Source organism: Musca autumnalis, unplaced genomic scaffold (assembly GCF_047663935.1).
Source record: "Musca autumnalis isolate F117 unplaced genomic scaffold, ASM4766393v1 scaffold_1, whole genome shotgun sequence".
Lineage (NCBI taxonomy): Eukaryota > Metazoa > Arthropoda > Insecta > Diptera > Muscidae > Musca > Musca autumnalis.
Window position 1 is genome coordinate 219,572,391 of NW_027411644.1, and position 24,592 is coordinate 219,596,982.

Below are 24,592 nucleotides of genomic sequence, written 5' to 3' on the forward strand. Positions count from 1 at the left end.
TTGTGGACATAGGTCCACATTTTGTTATAGCCCCCATATAACAGTACTCCCCGATAAACGGTATTTTGACGTTTTTAGCTACATTATCAGACCGATGTAGCTATAATTTGACATTTAGGGTTCTTAAGTGTTAGTAAACTTATATATTAGAAGTTGTGGACATAGGTTCACGTTTTGGTATAGCCCCCATATAACGGTACCCCCCGATTTACGGTATTTTGACGGTTTTAGCTACATTTTCAGACCGATTTGGCTATAATTTGACATTTAGGGTTCTTAAGTGTCAATAAACATATATAACAAAACCTGTGGACATAGGTCCACGTTTTGGTATAGCCCCCATATAACGGTACCCCCGATTTGCGGTATTTTGACGTTTTTAGCTACATTTTTAGACCGATTTAGCTATAATTTGACATTTAGGGTTCTTAAGTGTTAGTAAACTTATATATTAGAAATTGTGGACATAGGTCCACGTTTTGGTATAGCCCCCATATAACGGTACCCCCGATTTACAGCATTTTGACGTTTTTATCTACATTTTCAGACCGATTTAGCTATCAATTGACATTTAGGGTTCTTAAATGTGAATAAACTTATATAACTAGTGGACATAGGTCCATGTTTTGGAATAGCCCCCATATAACGTTACCGCCCGATTTCAGGTATTTTGAGAATTTTACCAACAAGTTTTAACCGAATTATCTGTAATTTGAACATTTGACATTTGAAATTCTTAGTGGTCACCACACCTCTCCACCAAAAATTGTCAAGAAAGCCCCCATATAACGGTACCTCCCGATTTTCAGAAATTTGATGATTTTAGCTACAATATTAAACCGAACTAGCAGTAATTTGACATTCGAAGTTCTTAGTGGTCACAACACCTCTCCATCAAAAATTGTCAACATAGGTCCATGTTCGGATATAGCTCCCTTGTAACGGTTCCTCAATTTTAGCTACAATTTTTAACAGAACTAACTGTAAGTTGACATTTGAAGGTTGTAGTGGTCACCACACATCTGCATCAACAATTTTCAACATAGCCCCAATATAACGATACTTCCCGATTTTTGGTACTTTGAGGATTTTACTTAAAATGCTTAACCGAACGTAGGTCCATGTTTTTGTATAGCCCCAAAACAAACCTCCCGATTTTTCGTACCTTAGCTTTATTTTTTGGACGAACTTTCTGTAATTTGAAATTTAAAAGTCAACAAAACTTCTGCAACAAAAAATTGTTAATTTTTTACATTATCTGACATTTTAACGTACTCACATAAAGTTGGGGACAGGAATGAATATTTTATGGTGGAGGGTATGAAAAGTTCGGCCCGGCCGAACTTAATGCTTTTTTACTTGTTAATTTTGCCTATGGCAGCGACCACTGTGCATACCTGCAATCCTTCCTGCCTAAGAAGTAATGGCTTGTCCGATTTGTTCTACGCTAATAAGTCCGGTCCAACAGATCAGATCGGTCCAGCATCCTTTCAAACGGATTAGGGTGCATTATCAAGACTGGAGATGGATATATGGATCAATGTCGTGTACATAGTTTCATCCTCTTCTGTCAATGATGTCATCCGAGATGCTATCATCCCTGAAACTGTGGGAGATCTTCTTCTCTCTTCTGCTCTGGCTGCTTAGACTGTTATTATGAATGCAGACATTTTAAAGCCAGATTTTAGGTGTTTTTTGTATTTTTGATTTAACTACAACGCGCATTCGGGTATTTCAGAAAACATATACCAGTATTAAAGTGCTAGCGATTACGCATAATTTGATATGTATATTGACTATGTAGCCCAGACAGCATCACAGTAACACACAGTGTTGTAACACAGTGTGTTGGTAAACCGCATGCGCATCAAGTGATTTTGAGGATTTCGCGATTTACACGCATTTCAAAATGAACATCAACCGATACAGTTTTATTTCAAGATTATAACCCATTTAAAGGAAACCAACATTTATTTGAACGATACCCATATCTTCCGCTAGATGTTAGCGTGTATTTGAGAAGTGATTAGAATCAAAAATGTGATTTTTTGCGTAAAACTTTAACTAAAATAGAAGAATAACTCCTACCTATGTTTCGTACATTTTCTTCAAATAAATAAAATAAAATAAATTTTAATAAATATTTCCTCTTACAAAAATTTTATAAATTTCCTCAATATATTTTTTTTGTTTTTGCTATAATATGCAAACCACTAAACGAATATGTATAGTTTTCTTTTTTCTTGTATAAACAGGTTGAATTTTATTAAAACAAGTTGCAAACTACCAATTGTTTGAAATTCTTTCCTAATTTCCGCGAAAATGTGCAACTTTTTCACTAAAGTTATGGGACCTCAGTAAACATATAGTATGTAGGAAGCCATCGTTTATGTAGCGTCAACTAAAATTTTCAATTTTTTTCAAATGGAATATCAAAAAATTCTGACTTTTCCTCATATACACTTTCATACGTGCAAAATGTGCCTCATTGAAATAATGGTTTTAGACCCCAAGTATGTTTGGACGAAATCCGTTTCAGACAATTTGGAGTCGATTTAGCAATGTCCGTCTCTCGAAATAAGCTACCGATCGATTCAAAAATGTAGCATTCGTAACAGTTTGTCCAAACTTAATTTAAGTTCGAAGATGGACCATATCGGTCCACTCCTTCGGGTACCTCCCCCACAAAAGTTCGAAAATTTTCGGAAAATTTGAGCACATGAAAACTCTTGAAGGGAGTAACCGATTTGGTCCATACTTTGCACATCTTGAAAATTTTACCAGACTTAGATAAGGTTCCAATATGGACTCAATCGGCAGACTCCTTCGGGTACCTCCCACACAAAATTTCGGAAAAGTTCAGTTTAGGACCTGCTCTCGAATCGCTTTGATTTTTGTTGTAGCAACTTGTATTCACTGCCGCCCATACGTCGTTATAAGTCTCATTAGGGGCAAGCCTATACTTCCTGAGAAAATAGCTTAAAAGGTGCCAAAAACCCCTTTTACACCGTGTGTAGTAGTTGGAACGCAAGATAACTCTCGAACGGATCTGCCGATTCGGTCCAAAATTTGGCTTTCGGTATATTTTGTCCGAACTAAGTCTGAGTTTGAAGATAAACCAAATCGTTTCACTCCTTCTGGTACCTCCCCCACAAAAGCTCAAAAATGTTCGGAAAAATAGTGCACACGATAATTCTTTTAGGGAGTGCCAGATTTGTTTCAAACTTTACCCATTCTAATATATCTACCATATATAGATCAGGTTCCTATATGGACTAAAGTTGTCCACTCCTTCGGGTACCTCCCACACAAAATTTCGGATAAGTTTACTTTAAGACCTGCTCTCGAATCACTTTCATTTTTTTTGAAGCAACTTGCATTCGCCGCCTCAATTACGACGGTAAAATTTCTTTTAGGGCCAGGTCCAGGTTTCTTGAGAAAACACCCCGAACTCCATTCAGCTGGTCTATAAAGACTCCCTTCAGCACGTCTTAATGACTCCCTTCCGCTCGTCTTAAAGACTCCCTTCCGCTCGTCATTAAGACTCCCTTCCGCTCGTCTTAAAGACTCCCTTCCGCTCGTCTTAAAGACTCCCTTCCGTTCGTCTTAAAGACTCCCTTCCGCTCGTCTATAAAGACTCCATTCAGCTAGTCTATAAAGACTCCCTTCCGCTCGTCTATAAAGACTCCCTACCGCTCGTCTATAAATACTCCCTTCCGCTCGTCTATAAAGACTTCGTTCAGCTGGTCTATAAAGACTCCATTCAGCAGGTCTATAAAGACCCCCTTCCGCTCGTCTATAAAGACTCCCTTCCGCTCGTCTATAAAGACTCCTTTCTGCTCGTTTATAAAGACTCCCTTCAGCTCGACTATAAAGATTCCCTTCAACTCGTCTATAAAGACTCCCTTCACCTCGTCTATAAAGACTCCCTTCACCTCGTCTAAAAAGACTCCTTTCTGTTCGTCTATAAAGACTCCCTTCAGCTCGTCTATAAAGACTCCCTTCAGCATGATAACTCTCGAACTGATCAACCGATTTGGTCCAAATTGTTACCTTCGTCATATTTTGTCTAAACGTAGTTTCAGTTCGAAGATGGGCAATACCGGTCTATAACTTCCGGTCAGGGTTTAAAATGCTAACGCCATATTAGCAAAAGCACCGAATATTTGCAGCTTTGCCTGCTAAAATTTCTTCGAAATATGTTTAGCAACAATGGACAACGGCAACATGTAGCAACAAATTTCACAAAAATATTGCTAGCGATGCTGATGCTATTTGATATTGTTGCTTTAATAAAAAAGCGTCGGACACGCATACTCATATTTTGCAGCACACATGATCAACACATATCAGAAAAGAGAATAAGCAAGAAAATTTCAACGGCTTAGCCATGTTTTCAGCAAACAATTGTTTTTGAGATCAGGGTTACCAGTGTAATGCATTAAAAATCACGATATAATTAATTCCACTTTTTCGTTCAAAGGACATGTGAATTTTTGGTGAAGCCGTTCAAAATATATATTTTTTTATTTTTAAACAATAATAATTAGTATTCCTTAGGTTCTACCATATGATGGGAACATTTTGACATTAAATGACATCTCTTTTATTACTGCGTTGGCAACTCTAATGACAAAAAACACCCTCTCTGGCTAATTCGCTGCGACGAATGGTCAGCCGACTGCTAAATATGTAGCGTGGTTGTCGATTATGCCTAACGAAAAAAAGATTAGGCGTAAAAAACGAAATAAGCAAAAATGTACAAAAATAAATATGCGTTCGGTTGCTTATTTAGCCGTGTGTGTGAATATTGTGTAGCAGTTGAAGTGTACAGCTAATGCTAATGTTTTTAGATGCAGGCTTTTAAACCCTGCTACCGGTACCTCCCCCTAATATTTAAATAATTTCACTAGCATGGTATGAACGATATCTCTTGAACGTGACAACCAATTTGGTCCAAACTTTGGATTTCATAATAGTTTGTCCAAATTTAGTTTTACTTCTAAAATGGCCCATATCGGCCCTCTCCTAAGTGCCCATATCGGTGTCTATGTGCAGCTTACGGTCTGTTCGAAGATCCTTTGAAAATGTATACCGATGTTGTTCGTTGTGGTTCTGTTTGTCCAAAATTTATGCGATGATCCACTGACTAATGGACTGTGTCGGTTCATTACTTGAAGTACTTCCTCCGCAACACTTTTGAACTTGTATCCTTATCCACATTTTTGACGGCAAGTTCAAATGTCCAAAAAGGACTGAAAAGACCCAAACTACATTTCCGTAGGTGAATGTTTTGTATCACATAGGCAGAGGGTATATCTCTGTCGGCAAACCCGACTGATATTTTTTTACTTGTTTTAGTAACATTTCGAATGTCCATAAGGTATTAACTTGTGGAGAGACTGGGGTCAACCGTGGCATTCTTGCCACGACATCGACTTGACAACGAAGCCTATTACTCGTTGAGGCGTTCTGGTTTCAACGAGCATCAGTTCAAATACAGTTGCTACGCTACTGCAAAAATTGAAGAACACCGATGGACTAGTGGTCTCTTAATACCCCGGATTTGTAAGATATCACAACCACGATTACGTTTAGTCATTCACAATTTTCTTAAATCTAAGTAATGCATTTCATATCCGTTTTTAATGAAGAAAATTATAACGTTATGTACCCAGGAGTGGGTACTACTTTTGTTGTCTTGACGAAGTAGTGTGGTACTTCAGTACGGTTTTTGCGCCTTTTTGCTTGGAGAGAGCAATATTTTGCCATTGCACTATAGGTAATTTGGCCTGTTTTTGAGGCAAAAACTAATAGCGGTGGACTTATGGGATTTTTATACATTTTTAATGCTTTATATGCAAAAGTAAGCTAAAACAAAGAATTACACAGTAGAATTCGGATATAGCGAAAATCGGTTATAGGAAACTACGTATATAACGAACAAAGTTTTGTGTTCCAAAAAATTGTTTCTTAACATTTGAACAGACATTTAACTTCTTAAAACGACAACGATTATAACGAACAAAAATTGTCACCCCGCGAGTAGAATTTCTTACAATTTGTTAGGAGTGACAGGCCCGTTTTTAAGTACAAGTGGATAGCGACGAATTTAAGCACTGTTTTAAAAATTTTAATATATAATATTTAAAAGTAATCTTTAATAAGAATATTACAGACGAACACGGTTTTAACGAACGGCGGATATAACGCACAAATTTTGTTGTTCCTATTTTTATTTTTATTTTACCTATTTTATTCATTCCAACCCAATTAATGCGGTTAAAACCATAAAAAGGTTATAATGAACAAAAATATTGATCCGCCAAATCATTTTTATAAATACTTATATGTTTAAAATATTGATTCGCGAAGAGATCTTTATAAATATTATTTTTTTAAAAGGGCCAGATAAACCGCGCAATCATGATCCCTAGGTGGAACGTATTACAGATGTAATTAACAAACATGTTGACCACGACACCTCTGTACATTTTTACAACACATAGTGAATATATCTTTAAAGAAAATGTATTTTTAGTTCAAATCGAATGCTTTTTTGTGTTTAATATTTTCTTCGCCAAATCAAAAATTAAAAAAAAATATTTTTTCTGAAAGGAGGGCACCTTCAAAGAAGTCATATAACTAAAAAAACGCAAATCGCACCTTGGTATATTATGTAGTTTGTTCAGAACCCTTTTCTGAAGATATTCCCGGTGTCAGAATTTCAGACAAAGTTGGACAATTTTGTAAAAGTCTATAACAAAAAACTATTATTTTGTTTTCTTAAGTTGTGCCCTATATGACGTTTTTTCCGCTGTAACAAACATTTTGGAAAAAGTTATTTTATAAAACAGAAGTACACACCGCCACCATTCCACTGAATATCATATCTATATATTTCTTTACAATTCTTACAAATTCTGCTCTGAGTTTTGATATTTATACCCTATACCACAGTGTGGAAAAGGGTATTATAAGTTTGTTTTGGTAAAAATTCATGTAACACCGCGAAATATTCGTCGGAGACCCCCAATGTGGTATACCAATCTTCATATCTCGACGAGATAAAGCGATTTTGAGATGTGTGCCCGTCCGTCTGTCCATTATAAATTGTAAACACGCTCCAGGCCGCAATTATGGACCGATCGTCACAAAATTTTGTATGGAGGTCGGGTTCAGATCAGAATAGATCCCTATTCTTATTGGTGCTGATCGTGAAATATTTAGCGGGTGAAAGGGACGAAAACATAATAATTATCCAATTTTCTAGCGGCTCTGTAGGTCTCAATAATAGTCCGATCAACGCGTAATTTTAAATAAGGTAAGAGTATATCACAAAGGAGAAGCTCGCAATTTGAGATGGCGATCGGATAATATTTAGAGGGTTAAATGGACCAAAACTTTTGTGTGAAAATTGCGAAAATTTTTAGTATACAGCTTATATTTAATTCCTGGAAGTGATATTCCGGACAAGTGAGGTATACTTGAAAGTGGAACGCTTGACCTTTCAATTGATGCCAATTATGTTGGTGTGCATGATCAGATAACAGAGTTACAGCCTAATATATTCCGTTATTTGTTGGTAGTGTAATAATAAACTCGCTCGCAATTATACATAAATAGTCACGAAATTTTGCACCGGGTAAGAGTATAGGTCGAAAAAGATGCCTACAATTTTGAATGAGGATCTAAAATTTTTTTGGCGAGTGAAATGGACCATTACTTTTGTATGAAAAATATAAAAATTTTATATTTGCTCGAATTTTAATTCCTTGAGAACATATATATTTCGCAAAGTAGCCTACATATGGAAAAAACTACTGACCTTTCCTCTGATGTAAATTGCAATAAAGTGTTTGCTAGATAACGGGCCTACTGCCTAATATATAATGGGTTCTGTGTAGAGAACTACATTTTTTATCCCATGCTACTTATTGTCTCTCCAAAAGATTATGTAACACCACGAAATATTCGTCCTAGACCCCTTATTTGGTATGCCAAATTCATATCTCGACGAGATAAAGTGATTTAGCGATGTGTGTCCGTCCATTAAAAATTGTAAACAAGCTTAAGGCCGCAATTATGGACCGATTGTAACGAATTTTTTAAGGAGGTTGGGTTCGGGCCAGAGTAGAAATGATTAGTTTTTGGTGATGATCGTGAAATGTTCAGGGGATGAAATGGACCAAAAACAAAATGTTAACCAATTTTGTAGCGGCTCTGTAATAAAGTAAGAATAATAACCCGCAAAATTTTAAACAAAGTTTGAGTTTATGATGAAGAAGCGTTCAAACCAACGTGAAGATCAGATAATACTTAGCGGGTTAAATGGACTGAAACTTTTGTGTGAAATTGGTAAAAATTTCAATAACGTAGCGGGGTTAAACAACGGAAGTAGTAGAACTATATAAGTGGGTTTCATTACATTTTAGTTTGTGTGAACTAAATTTTCCTTTCCTGCTACAAAAATGTCTTTGTCATGCTATATAACTTTTTGGTTTTTGTCATAAGTATTATACATTACATCTCTGATATTTGATAATTAAATTTTCACAATCATTGAAAAGAAGTTCCGTGGAGAGCGATTGTCCGGGGATAGTGGTATAGGGTATCCCATGGTCGGCTCCGTCCGACTATAGACTTTTCTTACTTGTTTTTATTTTGTTTTCGAAATTTTGATCTTAACTTCGAATTATACCGCGAGTTTTGCATAGCTTTGAAAACAAATTGCACATCCGTATAATTTGACATGTTCTTGCTTCGAATCAAATTAGAAAACTCGCGCTGTTAAAAGTGCAAAAATTTACTTTTTGCCTAAGAACCTGTCCAAATTACCTATAGTGCATTGCGCTGATGTGTTTTAGCAATGAAGGCTGTTCCCGAGAAGAAATTGGTTTGGTATGCTGTTTCCCGATGTCCAGTTTTTGTGTTGTGCCAGTTCGTAATATATTTGCCACCAACATTTCTTGCAACAAGGTAGTGGTCCGAGTCGATATTTGATTCTCTATTAGATCGCACGTCCCACAAACCCTGCCTACCATATATCACAACATAATCCACTTGGTTTTTCTTGCGACATTCATGTGAGTTAATTTATTTCGAGGTGTTTAAGACTGTTGCCGTTAACTACCCTCCTTGGTCGAATGTTTTACATTGTGAGCTTCATTTTTCTTTGGCATTAATAAGGTCTTCTCGCTCTTGTCACCGGTCATCGGAACGGGTGCTGGCGAACAAGCTAAATGATTGTTCTAATGCTAGAGAATCTCCAATAAACGATCTGACAAGAAAGACTATGTCGACTCCGAATTTTGTCCCGATCAAAACTATATTTACTTTGTAGGTTCAAATGATTATTTTAATGCGTTACGAATGACAAACTAAACATAGATATTATTTAAAAAAAAATATTTTACATTTCTATTAATAAATGTTGTTATTTTTCAATTTTATTTTATTGCAGTTGAACCAGAAGAAAACAACGAGGATGAGTCGGATCGCAGTGATGATGAAGAGAATGAAGAAGTCGAAGGTAAGTTTGCCAATGAAGTGGATATATTTTTAAGAAATTCGTCAAACATCCTTCAAACATATCACTATAACGCTTCACTTCTTTAATTTAACTCCGCTTTGAAGAATGTTTTGCAAATATTATGTATGACCCGGTCTTTTTCATAATTTTGACCTTTAATTTCTTTCTATCTTTCGACAGATGACCATGTTGTGGAGAAAACTTTTAAATTCGATGACTTTGCCAAACGGTAAGTTTACTTTAAAATTAAAAAAGTGCCTTATTTATTCCAGTATCCTTCTTCAAGTCAGTTTTCAAAAAAGAACCCAATGATTTATGAACTTTTAAACGAATTAGTAATATCGTTGTTATTGTTATTATACTTCTACTTTCTCCATTCTGTGTATGTGTGCGTTACTTTTTTCTTTCGCAGCTCTAATTTCCTTAACCTAATTTGCAGTAATTTTTTTAAACTCAAATTACAAACATCGCTTTTTAAACGCCTATTTGCCGTTTGCCAGTAACGTTTGTTGTCGCTCTCTAATTACGACCGTTTCTATAAATGAGGGTGTAATTTTTCTCTCTACCATTAACGTCTTTTTGTGACGTTAGTTCGTTCGTTTATGCCTTCCATTTCATGCTTCCTGTTAAAACTAAGACTTGAAACGAATTGTAGAAAACACTGGTAGAGCATAAGAAGCGGGGATAGCATTAAATTCTTCTTTTTTAAATTCCTTAAGTCTTTTAAGGATTTGTGGGGTAATGCCGCCGCTAAAATGGGCATAGCAAAAGGCACAGCACACGCACACTGACAGACGATTCAGTCAGACAGAGTCAAATAGTATTAGCAGTAGAAATAAGGGAAAGGGTTACATTTATTTTCTACCACGAATAAACATCGACAACAACAAAAATAACCAAAATTGCTGCCTGTGGCAGGAGTATGGAAAACTTTTGATTTCTATGGGCCGTCATCTGTCGCTATTTAATTTGTCTTTTTCAAAGTCAGTTTCGCTTCGTGAAAGAACGCTAATGTTTTCAATTGTAATTAGTTGCCTAAAAAACAGACAACCAACTAGCAAAGAAAGGCTTTCATTTCAAAATAGGTCACTTATTTTTTATAGCAAAAGGGTTGCCAGTTTTTTAGTAGAAAAAATAAGAGAAAAAGGAGAAATATGTGTTTATGAAGTGCATGGGGATAGTCGGAGAAATTGTCTGTCTATAGGAGGTATAGGTATAGAAGGTGCAGCTACCTTTTGTCACTACGTTGTCACTTAATATGACGGAAGGCCGGTCGTTCCTTCTATCAAGATTTAAACGTTGACCGTTTTTCAGTAGAGTTGGGAAGTACCAGAACTATCTCAGACCTACACCAAAAAACATGATCTTTTATGTATCAACTCCGAAGATTAGAACAATTAAAACGCGTGAAACCACAAAAGAACGGTTGATTTAAGTATTTAGAAGGATTTAACTAAAATACTTACTATGGCAACTCTATTCCGCCTAACACTTCCATCATTCTCGTTTTATTGTAGTTTTTTTTATTCATTTATTTGTTGGGCTTAATTTGTTACACTCAGTTTGCCATCTCCACTGATGCTGCCTGCTTCCACTGTCTTAAATTGGATGAATGCAATAATTTCTAGAGGCTTTTCTATGTCGTCCTCGTATATCTTTGTGCGACTGATTACATTTGCCAAAGAGTTTTGAATCTAAATCATCGTTTAGCAATGAAAGTTGAAATAGCCATTGTGTGGGACGATTCTCCCTCCACTCTCACTCTTCCACCACTTTGTTGCAAAAACATACCACAAGAGAAAAATAGCATTTCATTTTAATTACTTTCCAGGCTAATAGAAACTGGGCAAAAACGACAAAGAAATCAAATGAAATGAAATATTTAATTGCTGTCATTTTTAATGGATAAATTATTTTACGAAATGCATTTCGTGGAACATTTGGGTCGAAGTTTTCATTTCGTATCTTGTCGAACAATATAATTGTTTTTAGGTCATAAATTAAAATTTAATTGATCTTTTACTGAAGAATCGTGGCGTATAAAAGGTCAAATTTTCGAAATAAATAGGATTTTCTAAATGTTTAATTTAGGTGAAGCTTATATATTATACGGTAAAATATATAAAATATATAATAAAAGTATAAAAAATATAAAATAAATATATAAAAAATATAAAATAAAAATATAAAATATAGAATATAAAACATGAAATGTAAAATGTAAAATAAATGAAATATAAAAAAAATATATATAATAAAATAAATGAAATATAAAGCACAAAATATAAAATACGAAATATAAAATACAAAATATGAAGTAGAAAATATAAAATATGAAACATGAAATATAAAAAATATAATATGTATATGAGGAAAAGTCAAAATTTTTTAGTTTCCATGAAGCCAAGGTTTGCACTATTATAATACGCGAACTATTGTAGTTTGCCAGTAACTATGACTATTGCTTGATTAATTTAGATGTTTTTGTACAAAGCTCAAAAATTTAGCAAAAAAATTTAATTTACGTGGTAGCTACGACCGCGTAAAGGAAAAACCATAGGTAAAAACACGTTGAATCTAAACAGGTTTTTTACATTGCTATTCGATTTCTGATTAAACCATTCAAATGACGGACATCTGTCCAAAGTAAAAGTTGGAGAATACAAAACGAAGATTACACTTCTAATGTATCACTTTCCAAAATTTCCACTGCATCCACCTTTTATGGATGCTGACATTTTGAAGCCGGATTTCAGGTGTTTTTTGTATTTTTTATGTAACTGGGACGCGCATTCGGATATTTCGAAAAACCAATTATAGGATTATGCGATTTCGCATAATCTGATATGTATATTAAGTATGTAGCCCACACAGCAGCAGAGTAATCTACTGCCAAAGGCAAAAATTTAGTGCGATATTTTTTCTAAAAAACCTATTTTTTGGGTACAGTATTTACAATATCGGTTTGAGTGTGCTGTTACCCCGCGATATTTTAGTTTTTCGACGATCCGGATCATATGAATCACAGATCGTAAAAATCCATCTACTAGAACGGCGGAAACGGCTACTGCAAAAATTGAAAAATTTGCGAAAAATGTTTTTCAAAATATCGCTGACTAATTCGCGTTTTATGTGGATCGTTTCCATTTCAATGAAGAAAGTGAATCATCACTCGCGTTTGTGCGAAAACAGCGGTTTGAAAAATTTAGTGGCATGGGAGCTGTATCCGATTTATCCAAAAAATACTGTGTGATGCTACATCCACGGTTCTTGATGGATTTTATTGAAATATGTTTAGATCGATGTATTTTTTCACGGTTGATAGTGAAATCGGATGCGCATAAAAAGTGTATGCACTTTGTGCAAAATATAAGCGTAATACAGTTTGTTGCACACTAAACTGCAGACGATGCTACATCTTAGCGGCCAAAGTAAATCCTGGCAAATGTGTACAAATTAAAAGAGAAGAATTCGCTGTATTGGTAAACCGCATGCGCATCAAGTGATTTTGAGGATTTCGCGATTTACACGCATTTCAAAATGAACATTACCCGATACAATTTTATTTCAAGATTATACCCCATTTAAAGGAACCCAACATTTATTTGAAAGATATCCATATCATCTGCTAGATGTTAGCGTGTTTTCGAGAAGTGATTAGAATAAAAAATGGGATTTATTGCGTGGAATTTAACTAAAATAGAAGAAAAACTCCGACCTATTTTTCTTACATTTTGTTCAACTAACTCACAAAATAAATTTTAATAAATATTTTCTCTTACAACAATTTTATAAATTTCCTCAATATATTTTTTGTTTTTTGCTATAATATGCAAACCGCTAAACGGATTTGTATAGTTTTGGTTTCATTTGAATCTTCGCGATGTTTAGATTACGTACATATTTTTTATATATTTTTCAGATGCATAAACAGCTTGAATTTTATTAGAACAAGTTGTAAACTACCAATTGTTTTGAATGCTTTCCTAATTTCCGCGAAAATTTACAACTTTTTCACTAAAGTTATGGGACCTCAGTAAACATATAGTATGTAGGGAGCCCCTAATTAAGAGAGTTTCTCAATATAATGATTAGAGTCTTTTAAAGATTTTTTTCTTTTTATCAGAATTGAAACCGCCATAACTTTTGCGCGCAACAACCAAAATTAGTATCTCGAACTGATTTAAGAATGGGATTGTTTTCCCAATGTATGTACCAAAAATCATTCATGTAGCTTAAAAAAAAAATTTTAATTTTTTTTATGGAAAACTAAAAAATTTTGTCTTTTCTTCATATGTATATAACATATAACCTATATTAATAAAAGAGTAAAGTGATTGACTCACTGACTGACTTTAGGATTCATCAACGCCCAGACGAAACGGCTGAAGCTAGAATCGTGAAATTTTAGGTGAAAGTCAGCCTTGGTCCGAATGTGTCAGATAAGGCTGGGTTTTTGGAAATTCGTACGGGAACGGTACGGAAAGTACTAAAAGGTACTAAACATGGTACCGTTTGTATTTGGCGAACCGGTAGTGTTAGAACTTTGCAATTTGGAATGAGGGTTACTGATGGAGTGTATGATAGATGTACCAACGGGTTTTTAGAAATTCGAAATAAAATTGTACGAATAGTACTAAAATGTACTAAATTGCGTTCCATTTTGTATTATGTGAATGAATAGAGCTAAAAGCTTGAAAATTGAAATGAGAATTAAGGTTGAGATGTAAGTTTGTAAAAAGGTGGTGATTTTGGAAATGTATTCACATGTGTACGAAAAGTACAAAATGGTGCTAAATTTGGTACGACTTGAATTTGGATGAATGGATAGAGCTGGAATGCTGAAATTTTAAAATAAGATTACTGTTGGAGCGTAGAATTGAGATAAAGAGAAAAGTACTAAATGGGACTAAATTTGGTACAATTTGGATTTGGGCAAACGGCTAGAGCAGAAATTCTGATATTTGGTATTGAGTTGGAGTTGGAGTTTCGGATTGAGGTAGTTTTGGAAATTCGTACTTATGGGTACGAAAAGTACAAAATTGTACTAAATTTGGTACAATTTGGATTTGGGTGAACGGATAGAGCTGGAATCCTGAGATTTGCAATTAAGATTGGAATTTAGGATCAACGTAGTTTTGGAAATTCGTGCTTATAGGTACAAAGAGTACTAAATTTGGTACAATTTGGATTTGGGTAAACGGATAAAGCTGGAATACTGAAATTTGGAATTAAGATTACTGTTGGATTGTAGGTTTGAGGTAGGTTTGGAAATTCGTACTTATGGGAACGAAAAGTACAAAATGGTACTAAATTTCGTACAATTTGGGTGAACGAATAGAGCTGGAATCTTGAGATTTGGAATTAAGATTACTGTTAGAGTGCAGGTTTGAGATATGGGGGTAGTTTTGGAAACTAGCATATATGGGTACGAAAAGTACTAAGCAGTACTAAATTTAGAACAATTTGGATTTGGGTGAATGGATAGAGCTGGAATTCTGAGGTTTGGAATTAAAATTACTGTTAGAGTGTATGTTGAGATATGGAGGATGTTTTGAAAATTCGTACATGAGGGTACGAAAAGTACTAAATTTGGTGCAATTTGAATTTGGGTGAACGGATAGAGCATGAATCCTGAGATCTGGAATTAAGATTACCGTTAGAGTGTAGGTTTGAGATATGGAGGTAATTATAGAAATTAGCACATATGGGTTCGAAGAGTACTAAATTTGGTACAATTTGGATTTGGGTGAACGGATAGACCTAGAGCTGGAATCCTGAGATTAAGAATTAAGATTACTGTTGGATTGTAAGTTTTAGGTCGTTTTGGAAATTTGTGTAAAGGGATGGAGCTGGAATTCTGAAATTTGGTATTAAGATTATTGTTGGAATTTAGGATTGAGATAGTTTTGGAGATTCGTACTTATGCGTACTAACTGTTTCAAAATTTTGTAAAATTTTAATATAACTAGAATCATGAAATTTGGAATTAAGATTAATGTTGGAGTTTGGAGTTGTAATACGGTGGTAATTTTGGAAATTCGTACTTATGTGTACGGAAAGTACTAAAGCGGTAGGGTAGAGAAATGGAGGTGGTTTTGGAAATACGTACAGAAAATATACGAAAAGTACTATGTAATACTAATTTTCGTATAGATTGTAGGGATAGAGTTGAAAGTCTATATTTACATTAGGCAATTTTCCTTGCGGCAATTGTCATTTTGTCGGTGAGAGAGGGTGTTGAGATGCAAAGGGTTACCATATGCCTCACCTCTCTCTCCAGCAAACTGACAATTGCCGGAAGGAAAATTGCCTAATATAAATATGGACTAATTCTGATATTTGATATGTGGAGATGTTTCTACGAAAAGTACTAAACGGTACTATATTGGGTTTAAGTACAGAAGTGATTTTCTGAAATTTGGCATTGGGTTACTGTTTGTGTGTAGGTTTGTGATATGGAGTCGGTGTTTGTAATACATTCTATAAGAGTATCTAAGGTATCAATGGTACTAAATTTTTTTTATTGGGTGTATGGATTGAGCTAAAATTCTGAGTTTTTGTATTAGGTTTTTTTGGTATTGAATTTTAGAAATACGTACCATAAGTATACTAAAACAAGTAAGAACAGACTATAGTCGGACGGGGCCGACCATGTGATACCCTATACCACTATCCCTGTGCACTAGCTTTCCGGGCTAGCTGTTATAAGATGTGCATTAGAAATTTTACCAATTTTCACACAAAAGTTTTGATCAATTTAACCCGCTAAATATTATCCGATCATACCGTTGACTTCCACGCTACTTCTTCATCTCAAACCAAAACTACGTTTAAAATTTCGCGCCGATCGGACTATTATTGCGACCTACAGAGCGGCTACAAAATCGAGCAAAAATTTTGTTTTTGGTCCATTTCATCCCTTTAACATTTCACGATTATCGCCAAAAACTAATCAGTTCTATTCTGGTCCAAACCCGACCTCCATACTAAATTTCGTGACAATCGGTCCATAATTGCGGCCTCTAGCTTGATTACAATTTTTAATGGACGGACAGACGGACGGACGGACACACATCGCTAAATCGCTTTATCTCGTCGAGATATGAAGTTTGGTATACCACATGAGGGGTCTACGACGAATATTTCGCGGCGTTACATGAATTTTTGGGAAAACAAACTTATTATACCCTTTTCCACATTGTGGTATAGGGTATAATTATTAAATGAGATGTGGATGTGGTTTTGGAAGTACCTGCTATGAATATACAAAGAATACTAAATTCTACTTAATTTGGTATACGGCGCAGGGGTATACCGTAATTTGGTATTATGGGAAATTTTGTGTATTGTTGGTTTTGGAAATACTTTAGTACGTACAAAAGGTATTAAATATTGACTTGGGTCTAGGGATAGCCTTAGAATTCGGAAGTTTGAAAATGAGGTCAGTGTTGCTACGAAAGAGCTTTGGACATACGTTCGTAGGTAAATGAAAGATACAAAAACTTGGTAAATGGTACTCCCAATACAAAAGGTGTACGGACAGAGTTTGAATTTTGGTATTAGGGGCAGTGTTGGTGTGTACAGTTGAGATGTGGAGGTGGTTTTGGAAATGCGTACTATAAGAGTACGAAAGGTACTAAAATTAGAATTGGGTGATTTAGAGGCGGTATTGGAAAATATAGTTATAAGCTTACGAAAAGTAATAAATGGGATAATGGAAAATGCGTACAATATGTACAAACAAGTAATAAATAGTACAAAATTATTGAATGAAGGTAAGTGACTTTAAGTGTAATAGGTTAACATGAATTAAACTATTCTAATGGCCTGTTCCACTAAGATGATTTCAATTCAAATTTTTGAAAATTTTTTTAAACGCATTTTTGTTTTCGAACGAACAAAAAATTCTACATAACAGGAAGTAATTAGAACGAATTTAAATTAGCATCGTCTTTCAGAAACCGGCCAAAGGGGTGCGGAAAGTAGTAATGTTGTTCCGTTGGTATTGGGCAGGTCAGGAATCAAATATTGTAATTTAAATAAATTTTTCCATTTTATTAATTCTGGAATAAATAAAACGGGGTCTGTTTGTATCTCCTGTTCTATAAATGACAACTTTTCGCTAACGAAGTAGCGGGCACATGCTAGTATAATATAATATAATAAATATACGTGGCTTGAACCCTCAAAATACCGCGGTACCGCTCTATTGGGGCTATATCAAAACGTGGACCTATACCCATAAATTTTATCAGTAAAGTGTTTTGGAACCCTCAATGCAAAAATTCAGCCTATTTGATTGAAAAAGTTAGGTAAAATCTTCAAAATACGAAAATCGGTAGGTGCCGTTATATGGGGTCTATATCAAAACGTGGACCTATGCCCATAATTTTTACTCGGAAAGTTTGTTTGTCATTTGGGAACCCTGTATGTAAAAATTCAGCCAATTTGGTCAATGATTTTAGCTAAAATATTCGAAATATCCAAAAGTTAGGAGGTACCGTTATATGGGGGCTATACCAGAAGGTGACCGACCTTCTCAATTTTTTCGCCCTCGAGATTGTAAGTAGCAATAAGTACGTGTACCAAAATTCATCCACTCCTTCTATTTTTGGCCACCGTTTATATGAACTCGCCACATATTGCGATGCACACTGTCGCGAGTTCATATTAACAGTGGCCAAAAATAGAAGGAGTTATCTTAGGTGCATCAACTTTGGTACACGTACATATTATTGATTTACAATCTACAGAACAAAAAATTGGGATGATCGGTCCACGTTTTCATGTTGCCCCCATGGAACCGTACCTCCCGATTTTCGGTATTTTGAATGTTTTAGACACAATGACCAACCGAAAGTATTCAAATTTGGTGGTTAGTCTTCGGCAAAGTATAAAACATTTTAGCAGAGAATTGTGGGCGTAGGTCCACGTTTTTATATAGCCTCCATAGAACGGTATCTCCCGATTATCGGTATTTTGAAGATTTTATCATCATTATTATACCGAAATTTGGTATTTAGTCTTCGTTGGGGGTATAATACTTTCACCTTGAAATTTGTCTGCATAGGTCCACGACTTCATATAGCCCCCATAGGAGGTAGATCACGATTTTCGGTATTTTGGAGGTTTTAGCCTGATTATAACACCGAAATGGCTGAAATTGGTATTAAGTCTTCGTTTTAGGGGCTTATAACCTTCCTACAGAAATCTGTCGGTATTGGTCCTCGTCTTCCTATAGCCCCCATAGAACCGTGCCTCCTCATTTTCGGTATTTTGTGTGTTGCAGCCTCAATATCCACCCGAAATGACTGAAATTTGGTGTTTAGTCTTCATATTGTTTGTGAGCATATTGAATATATCAAACTCTTGTCTTTTTATATGTGAAATTTCCTTTAAAAACATTTTTTGACCGATTAGTGGTCAAAAACGTTCAATTTTTGATTTTCGTTGTTCGCCATTTTTGTAATGGATATTTTTAAAGTTTTCTCGTTTTAAAGCAAGATTATTAGGTACTTAATAAGCCCACAAAAATATATGATGCTGGGTTCATTTGTTTTCGAGCTATAGGCAACACTTCAAAACGCTTCGTTAAACAAGGGGTATCCTCTGAGTGAGGTGGTCGCTGAAAAAGAGAAATGACATGTTCGTCTGCAAACCTCTGCAGCTGGAACCTTTGTACTTTTGAAGTACTCACTTTTCGCAACTCAAACAGCAAATAATATCGATATACACTTTTATACAATTTTTTCCCCACTCCATTAATTTTGTAAATTTGGTTCACAAAGTCAATTTACTAAGTACCACAGACTTGTGTAGCTGTAAACATCATATTATCACTATTTACTCCCAAACAAAATTAAATCTATGTTTATTACATCTAAAACAATCTTGAAAATTTATTTTAGAACGATAAATTTTTTTAAATATTAAAATTTTGGAGCATAATACAATTTATTAATTTAAGTACAATAATGACAAAAATACACATTTCCAACAATTATCGGATTTGAACCTTCACATGGACAAAACTACTTGACAAATCAATACCATGAATAAAATTCCATCAAATTGAAATGTTTTCTTTATATTCTTATCATTAAATTTGTATTCCGAAGTACCTGACTTTGACCATTTTTGGTCACGGTCGTGACACTGTGCAATGTGCCCAGGCTAATAGTTATCCTCAGGGTATTATTTTCTCTGCCTGACGATGTTGTTTTCATTTCTATTGCCCAGTAACATTTCTATTATTTCTATTCTAATTATGAATCAATGTGCGGCTGCCAATTTCAGACGTATTAAATATCTACCATCCAAAGAGATGGTGTTTTAAACCAATAGAGTTTACTAACTAAATAACTCTCCACTTGTGGTTCTTAAGGAAAAAATTAATACTTAAATAATGCTCAGGAGCAACAACACAAATATCTCAATGATAATATTCAGTAAAATGTCTGGAACAACTTGTGACAATGGCAAGTGACACTTGTACTCACTATCACTTTCCATGGTCGTTGCTTGTCAACAGGAAAAGTAAAACTACGAAACCGCAAGGGAATTGAAACATCACAATAGCAATGAGAAACAAAGCGAATGAAAAGGAAACTAAGTGAGTTTAAGATTTCAAATTGATGTAATTCAAACATTTGTAAGCAATTAAATTTTTGTCAACTTTTTTCGGCTGCAAGGAAAATAAAACTTTTTTATTTCTTCTGCTTAATGTTGCTTCAGGAAACACTAAGAAAATCAGTGAAAGTTTCGCAACACAAAAGGAACTCATTGACAGCTATCGAAATATTAAATACAACCACGACAAAGTGTCATCAAGTATGATGGAGAAAAAAGAAAACAGCAACAAAAATAAATTTTTTAAAAACCTCAAAAGCGAATAATTAGTTGGGTCGTGGAAGAAATGGAAACCTCAAGAGCAAAACAATAAGCAAAGCAACAAGAACAGCGACAGAGATAAGAATTGTTAAAGCAGTGGTCGTAACAACAACACTAATGATATGCCAAAAGTGTTTAAAAAGTACCGTAGTAGCAAACAGACGAACCTGCGAACATCCATTCCCCTTATATCTATATGGTGTCTGTCAACCAGTTGTGAGGATAATATTTTTCCACCAAGGAAGCAACAATTCGAAAACAACAAAGAACTCTCTGAACAACAATAATGGAAATTAAAAACGCCAATTTAGGAAAAAAAAATCAAGTTCCAAAGGCATTCAAGTATGCCGCAAAATTTTCTTTCGCAAAGAATTGTTTTTGAACTAAGTACTGAGATTTTGTTTTCCGTAATTGTATGTTAAACCGTAATGAGCTCCCTGGAGCATTTTAAACGAATGCCTTTATCTTTGCTAAGCGAATTTGAAAACAAACAATTATTTGCCCGCTGAAACCAGAAAGTATGACAATGTGTCAGTTTGAAATTAATGTTTTAATTCTGACAATTGTGGCAATGTCATGTCTGCGGCTTAGCACAAAATTTATCTCAAAATGTGGTTTAGGTATACTTATGAGAAGCTGGTAAATGTATTAAAAATTTAAAAATTCGTTAAAAACTTTTTTTACACGGCTTCCTTTTTTAAGCGGCTTTTAAAATATCAAACATTCTTGTCCTGGAGATGAAAGCCTTTTGTGTATGTTTGACAAGTGTGTAGCAAATGATCCAATCAAAACTCGAAATCTTAAATTTTTCCTCATAAAATTTATGAATATCATTTAAAACACAATTTTTATTGTACAAAATGGTTTGTGACAATTTTGAGAATAAACGCTATTCATCGGATTGGACATGATCACCCGACACATGTATTCTCAAATTTTAAATGTGATGGTGAGTTCATTTTTTTAACAAGGGTATGTCGCCATAAATAAGTAGTTATTTTTATACCCTCCACCATAGGATGGGGGTATATTAAGTTTGTCACTACGTTTGTAACTACTCGAAATAATCATTGTAGACCCCACAAAGTATATATATTCTTGATCAGCGTGCAATTCTACATCGATATAGCCATGTCCGTCCGTCTGTCCGTCTGTGGAAATCACTCTAGCGTCCGAACGGATTGACGTAGGTTGATGAAATTTTGGGAAAATATGTCATATTTACGTAGGACTTTTGGTATTGAAAGCGGGCTATGTAGGTCCACGCTTTCGTATAGCCCCCATACAAAATGACGCGTGACGCGTCGTCGTTTAAAGGATTTTTTAAGATATTTGGCCCATTTTACCACCGAATTGGTTGTAATTTGGTACTTTGTGTCTCCAGAGGCCAAAAAATATTCCTACCAAAGTTGGGTTCCACGTTTTGGTATAACCCCCATATAAGGCCCCATCTAAAGTACGCGTCATTTTAATATATTTTGAATGTATTAGACCCATTTGACCACAGAATTGGTTGTAATTTGGTATTTTGTGTCTTCAGAGCCCAGAAAACATTCCTACCAAAGTTGGGTTATATAGGTCCACGTTTTGGTATAGTCCCCACATAAGACCCCTTATAAAGTACGCGTCATTTTAATATATTTTGAAGGTATTAGACCCATTTGACCAAAGAATCGGTTGTAACTTTGTATTTTGTGTTTCCAGAGGCTAAGAAACATTTCTACCATAAAATGTTTATATACATAGGTCCACGTGTTGATATAGCCCCCATAATACAATATCTCCCGATTTTCGATATTTTGAACGTTTAGCCTCATTATCACACCGATATGGCTGAAATTTGGTATTTGGTCTTCTTTAGGCGTATAAAACTTTCCCCCAGACATTTTTAGGTATAGGTCCCCGCCATCATATAGCCCCCATAGAACGGTACCTTCCGAATTTCGGTATTTTGAAGGTAGTGGCCACATTAATCCACCGAAATGGCTGAAATTTGTGGTGGAGGGTATAAAAAGTTCGGCCCGACCGAACTTAACGCTGTTCTTACTTGTTTCCATTAAAAAAGTTAATCTTTTGCTACCTAAAGTCGTAACTACTTATTTAACTAAATATTCGACATCAGGGACGTACGCAGGGGGGGGGGGGGGCACGGGGGGCCCGGGCCCCCCCCGAAATGGTTTGGTCGAACAAAATTTTTTAAGCTACTGTAACTAGTTATTATATTTTTTCTCATAAAAATGTTTGTATATTTGAAGATTTAAAATTAAAACTTATACATATTTTCTTAAGTTTCTGAACAGAAAATGTACATCATTAACAAGTTTTGTAAGAAAATATTTTAAAAATTTTTGTTTGTAAGCTGTTTTTGAGAGAAACTTCCAATAAAATCTGAATTACTTCTTCATGTCATATCATACCACTATCAAATGCTAATTCCTTAATGAATATACCCCATGTCTATTATTTATTCGAACTGTATAGAGCTCTCGAGGCTTAAAACTCATTCGGTTATAACAAAAATAACGAGTTCAGTATTATGGGAATGGAAATATATAAAAAAAATCTATTGAATAAAATGTATGAAGGGTCGGTCCTTCGTGGACTATTTTTGAAGTTTCGAAATTTTAATTTTTTTGCACAAAATAATAAAAGACGCATCAAGTCATCTAAAAATAATTAGTTTTTGTAAATAACGTTAGTATTCCTTGATTGACGCAGTACCAAAGTTGACACTTTTTTATGTAAAAATAAAACAGACTTTCTGCTGTAAAATATACAATTTGTGTTGTATTGCGTCGCTGCATAAATATACAGAAGTGAGACCAAAGTTATTATGAATCGGGAAGCTGTTAATGAGTACTTTCATAATATTTACAAAAAGAACGATCACATTTGTAAAATTAGCGTAATAAAATCAATGTTTTTATATATATTAAAAATTATTTTTTTACAAATATTTTTTTAAATATACTTAAACTTTTGAAAAAAATGTCCAAACCTCCAAATCTATTTTGAAAGATAGCACAGTTAAAATAAAGTGGATTTTTCTATTTTAAGATGGGAGAATTTTTTGTAAATACCTGTTGTGACTGTACGGAATAGAACTGACTGGAATAGAACGGTAATACCCACGTCTATCAACCGATTTTCCTTAAAATTCATATTTAAGGGTTTCAGAGTGTAGAAAACAAGTATGTATAATTTTTTTGAAAATAGGTAAATTTTTTGTCATAGACCCCACATAAAAGTATCGTCCGATTTTAGATATTTTGTGGATTATAGCGACACTTTATGACCGATTCGGCTGAAATTTGGTATTTTGACCTCTTGGAAGATATGTATCCTTCGTACCAAAAATTATTAACATAGGTCAATGTTTTGGTTTAGACCCCACACAACGGGACCACCCTGTTCAACAAATTTTGGCAGTTTTTGGTCATTTTGGTCGATAAAACGTAAGAATTGCTGTTTGTACACATTTATTATAAATAATAATTAATTTCAATACAAAATGGACGTTGAAATAGTTTTGGCCAGAAAATTTGGATTTGGGACCATTGTGCATCGCCAAAATATTGTTATTCTATTTTAGACAAATTTGCTAAACAGTATGACAAATGAATTTTTGTGCGTCACTTGACTTTTACTTATCATTACCGAAGTATAATTGTAACCTCAGACTTTAGATTACGAGATTATATACACTAGGATTGTATCGTATAGATTTCATCAAAATAATGATTTAAGACTTCACATATGTTTGGACGATATTCGTTTCAGCCAAGATAAAAGTACTTACAACCGTCCGTCCGTCTGTATCTCTGTTTGTCTGGCAGGTTGGAGCTCGTGATAACTCTCGGTCCAAGTTATGGATCTCGTAAAGTTTTGTCTAAATTAAATTTAAGTCATATCGGTACCTCCACCATAAAAGTTCAAAAATGTTCACTAAAATAGTCGAAGGGAGTAACCGATTCGGTCTAAAATCGAACCTAATATGGTTCGCAAGATTACTTCCAAAAGTACATCATGGTCCAAGAGAATATGTTTGGACAACATCTTCAGGTCTCTTATACAAGTCTAATATAACTGCAGTTTAAAGACTGTTCGATGATTTTTTGGACATTTTGTAGTCTTGTTTACAGCGATATCCTACTTTTCGTGGACAAG

The 24,592-nt window shown here is 34.7% G+C and overlaps 1 protein-coding gene across 1 annotated transcript in view; it reads left to right on the forward strand.

The window, feature by feature from the left end:
* Positions 1-24,592, forward strand: part of LOC141390543 (uncharacterized) — a 126,597-nt gene that overhangs the window by 43,045 nt on the left and 58,960 nt on the right. The window contains exons 3-4 of the mRNA XM_073963490.1: positions 9,464-9,532; positions 9,713-9,761. Of these exons, the coding sequence (XP_073819591.1) occupies positions 9,464-9,532; positions 9,713-9,761 (118 nt within the window). The remainder of the gene's footprint in view (positions 1-9,463; positions 9,533-9,712; positions 9,762-24,592) is intronic.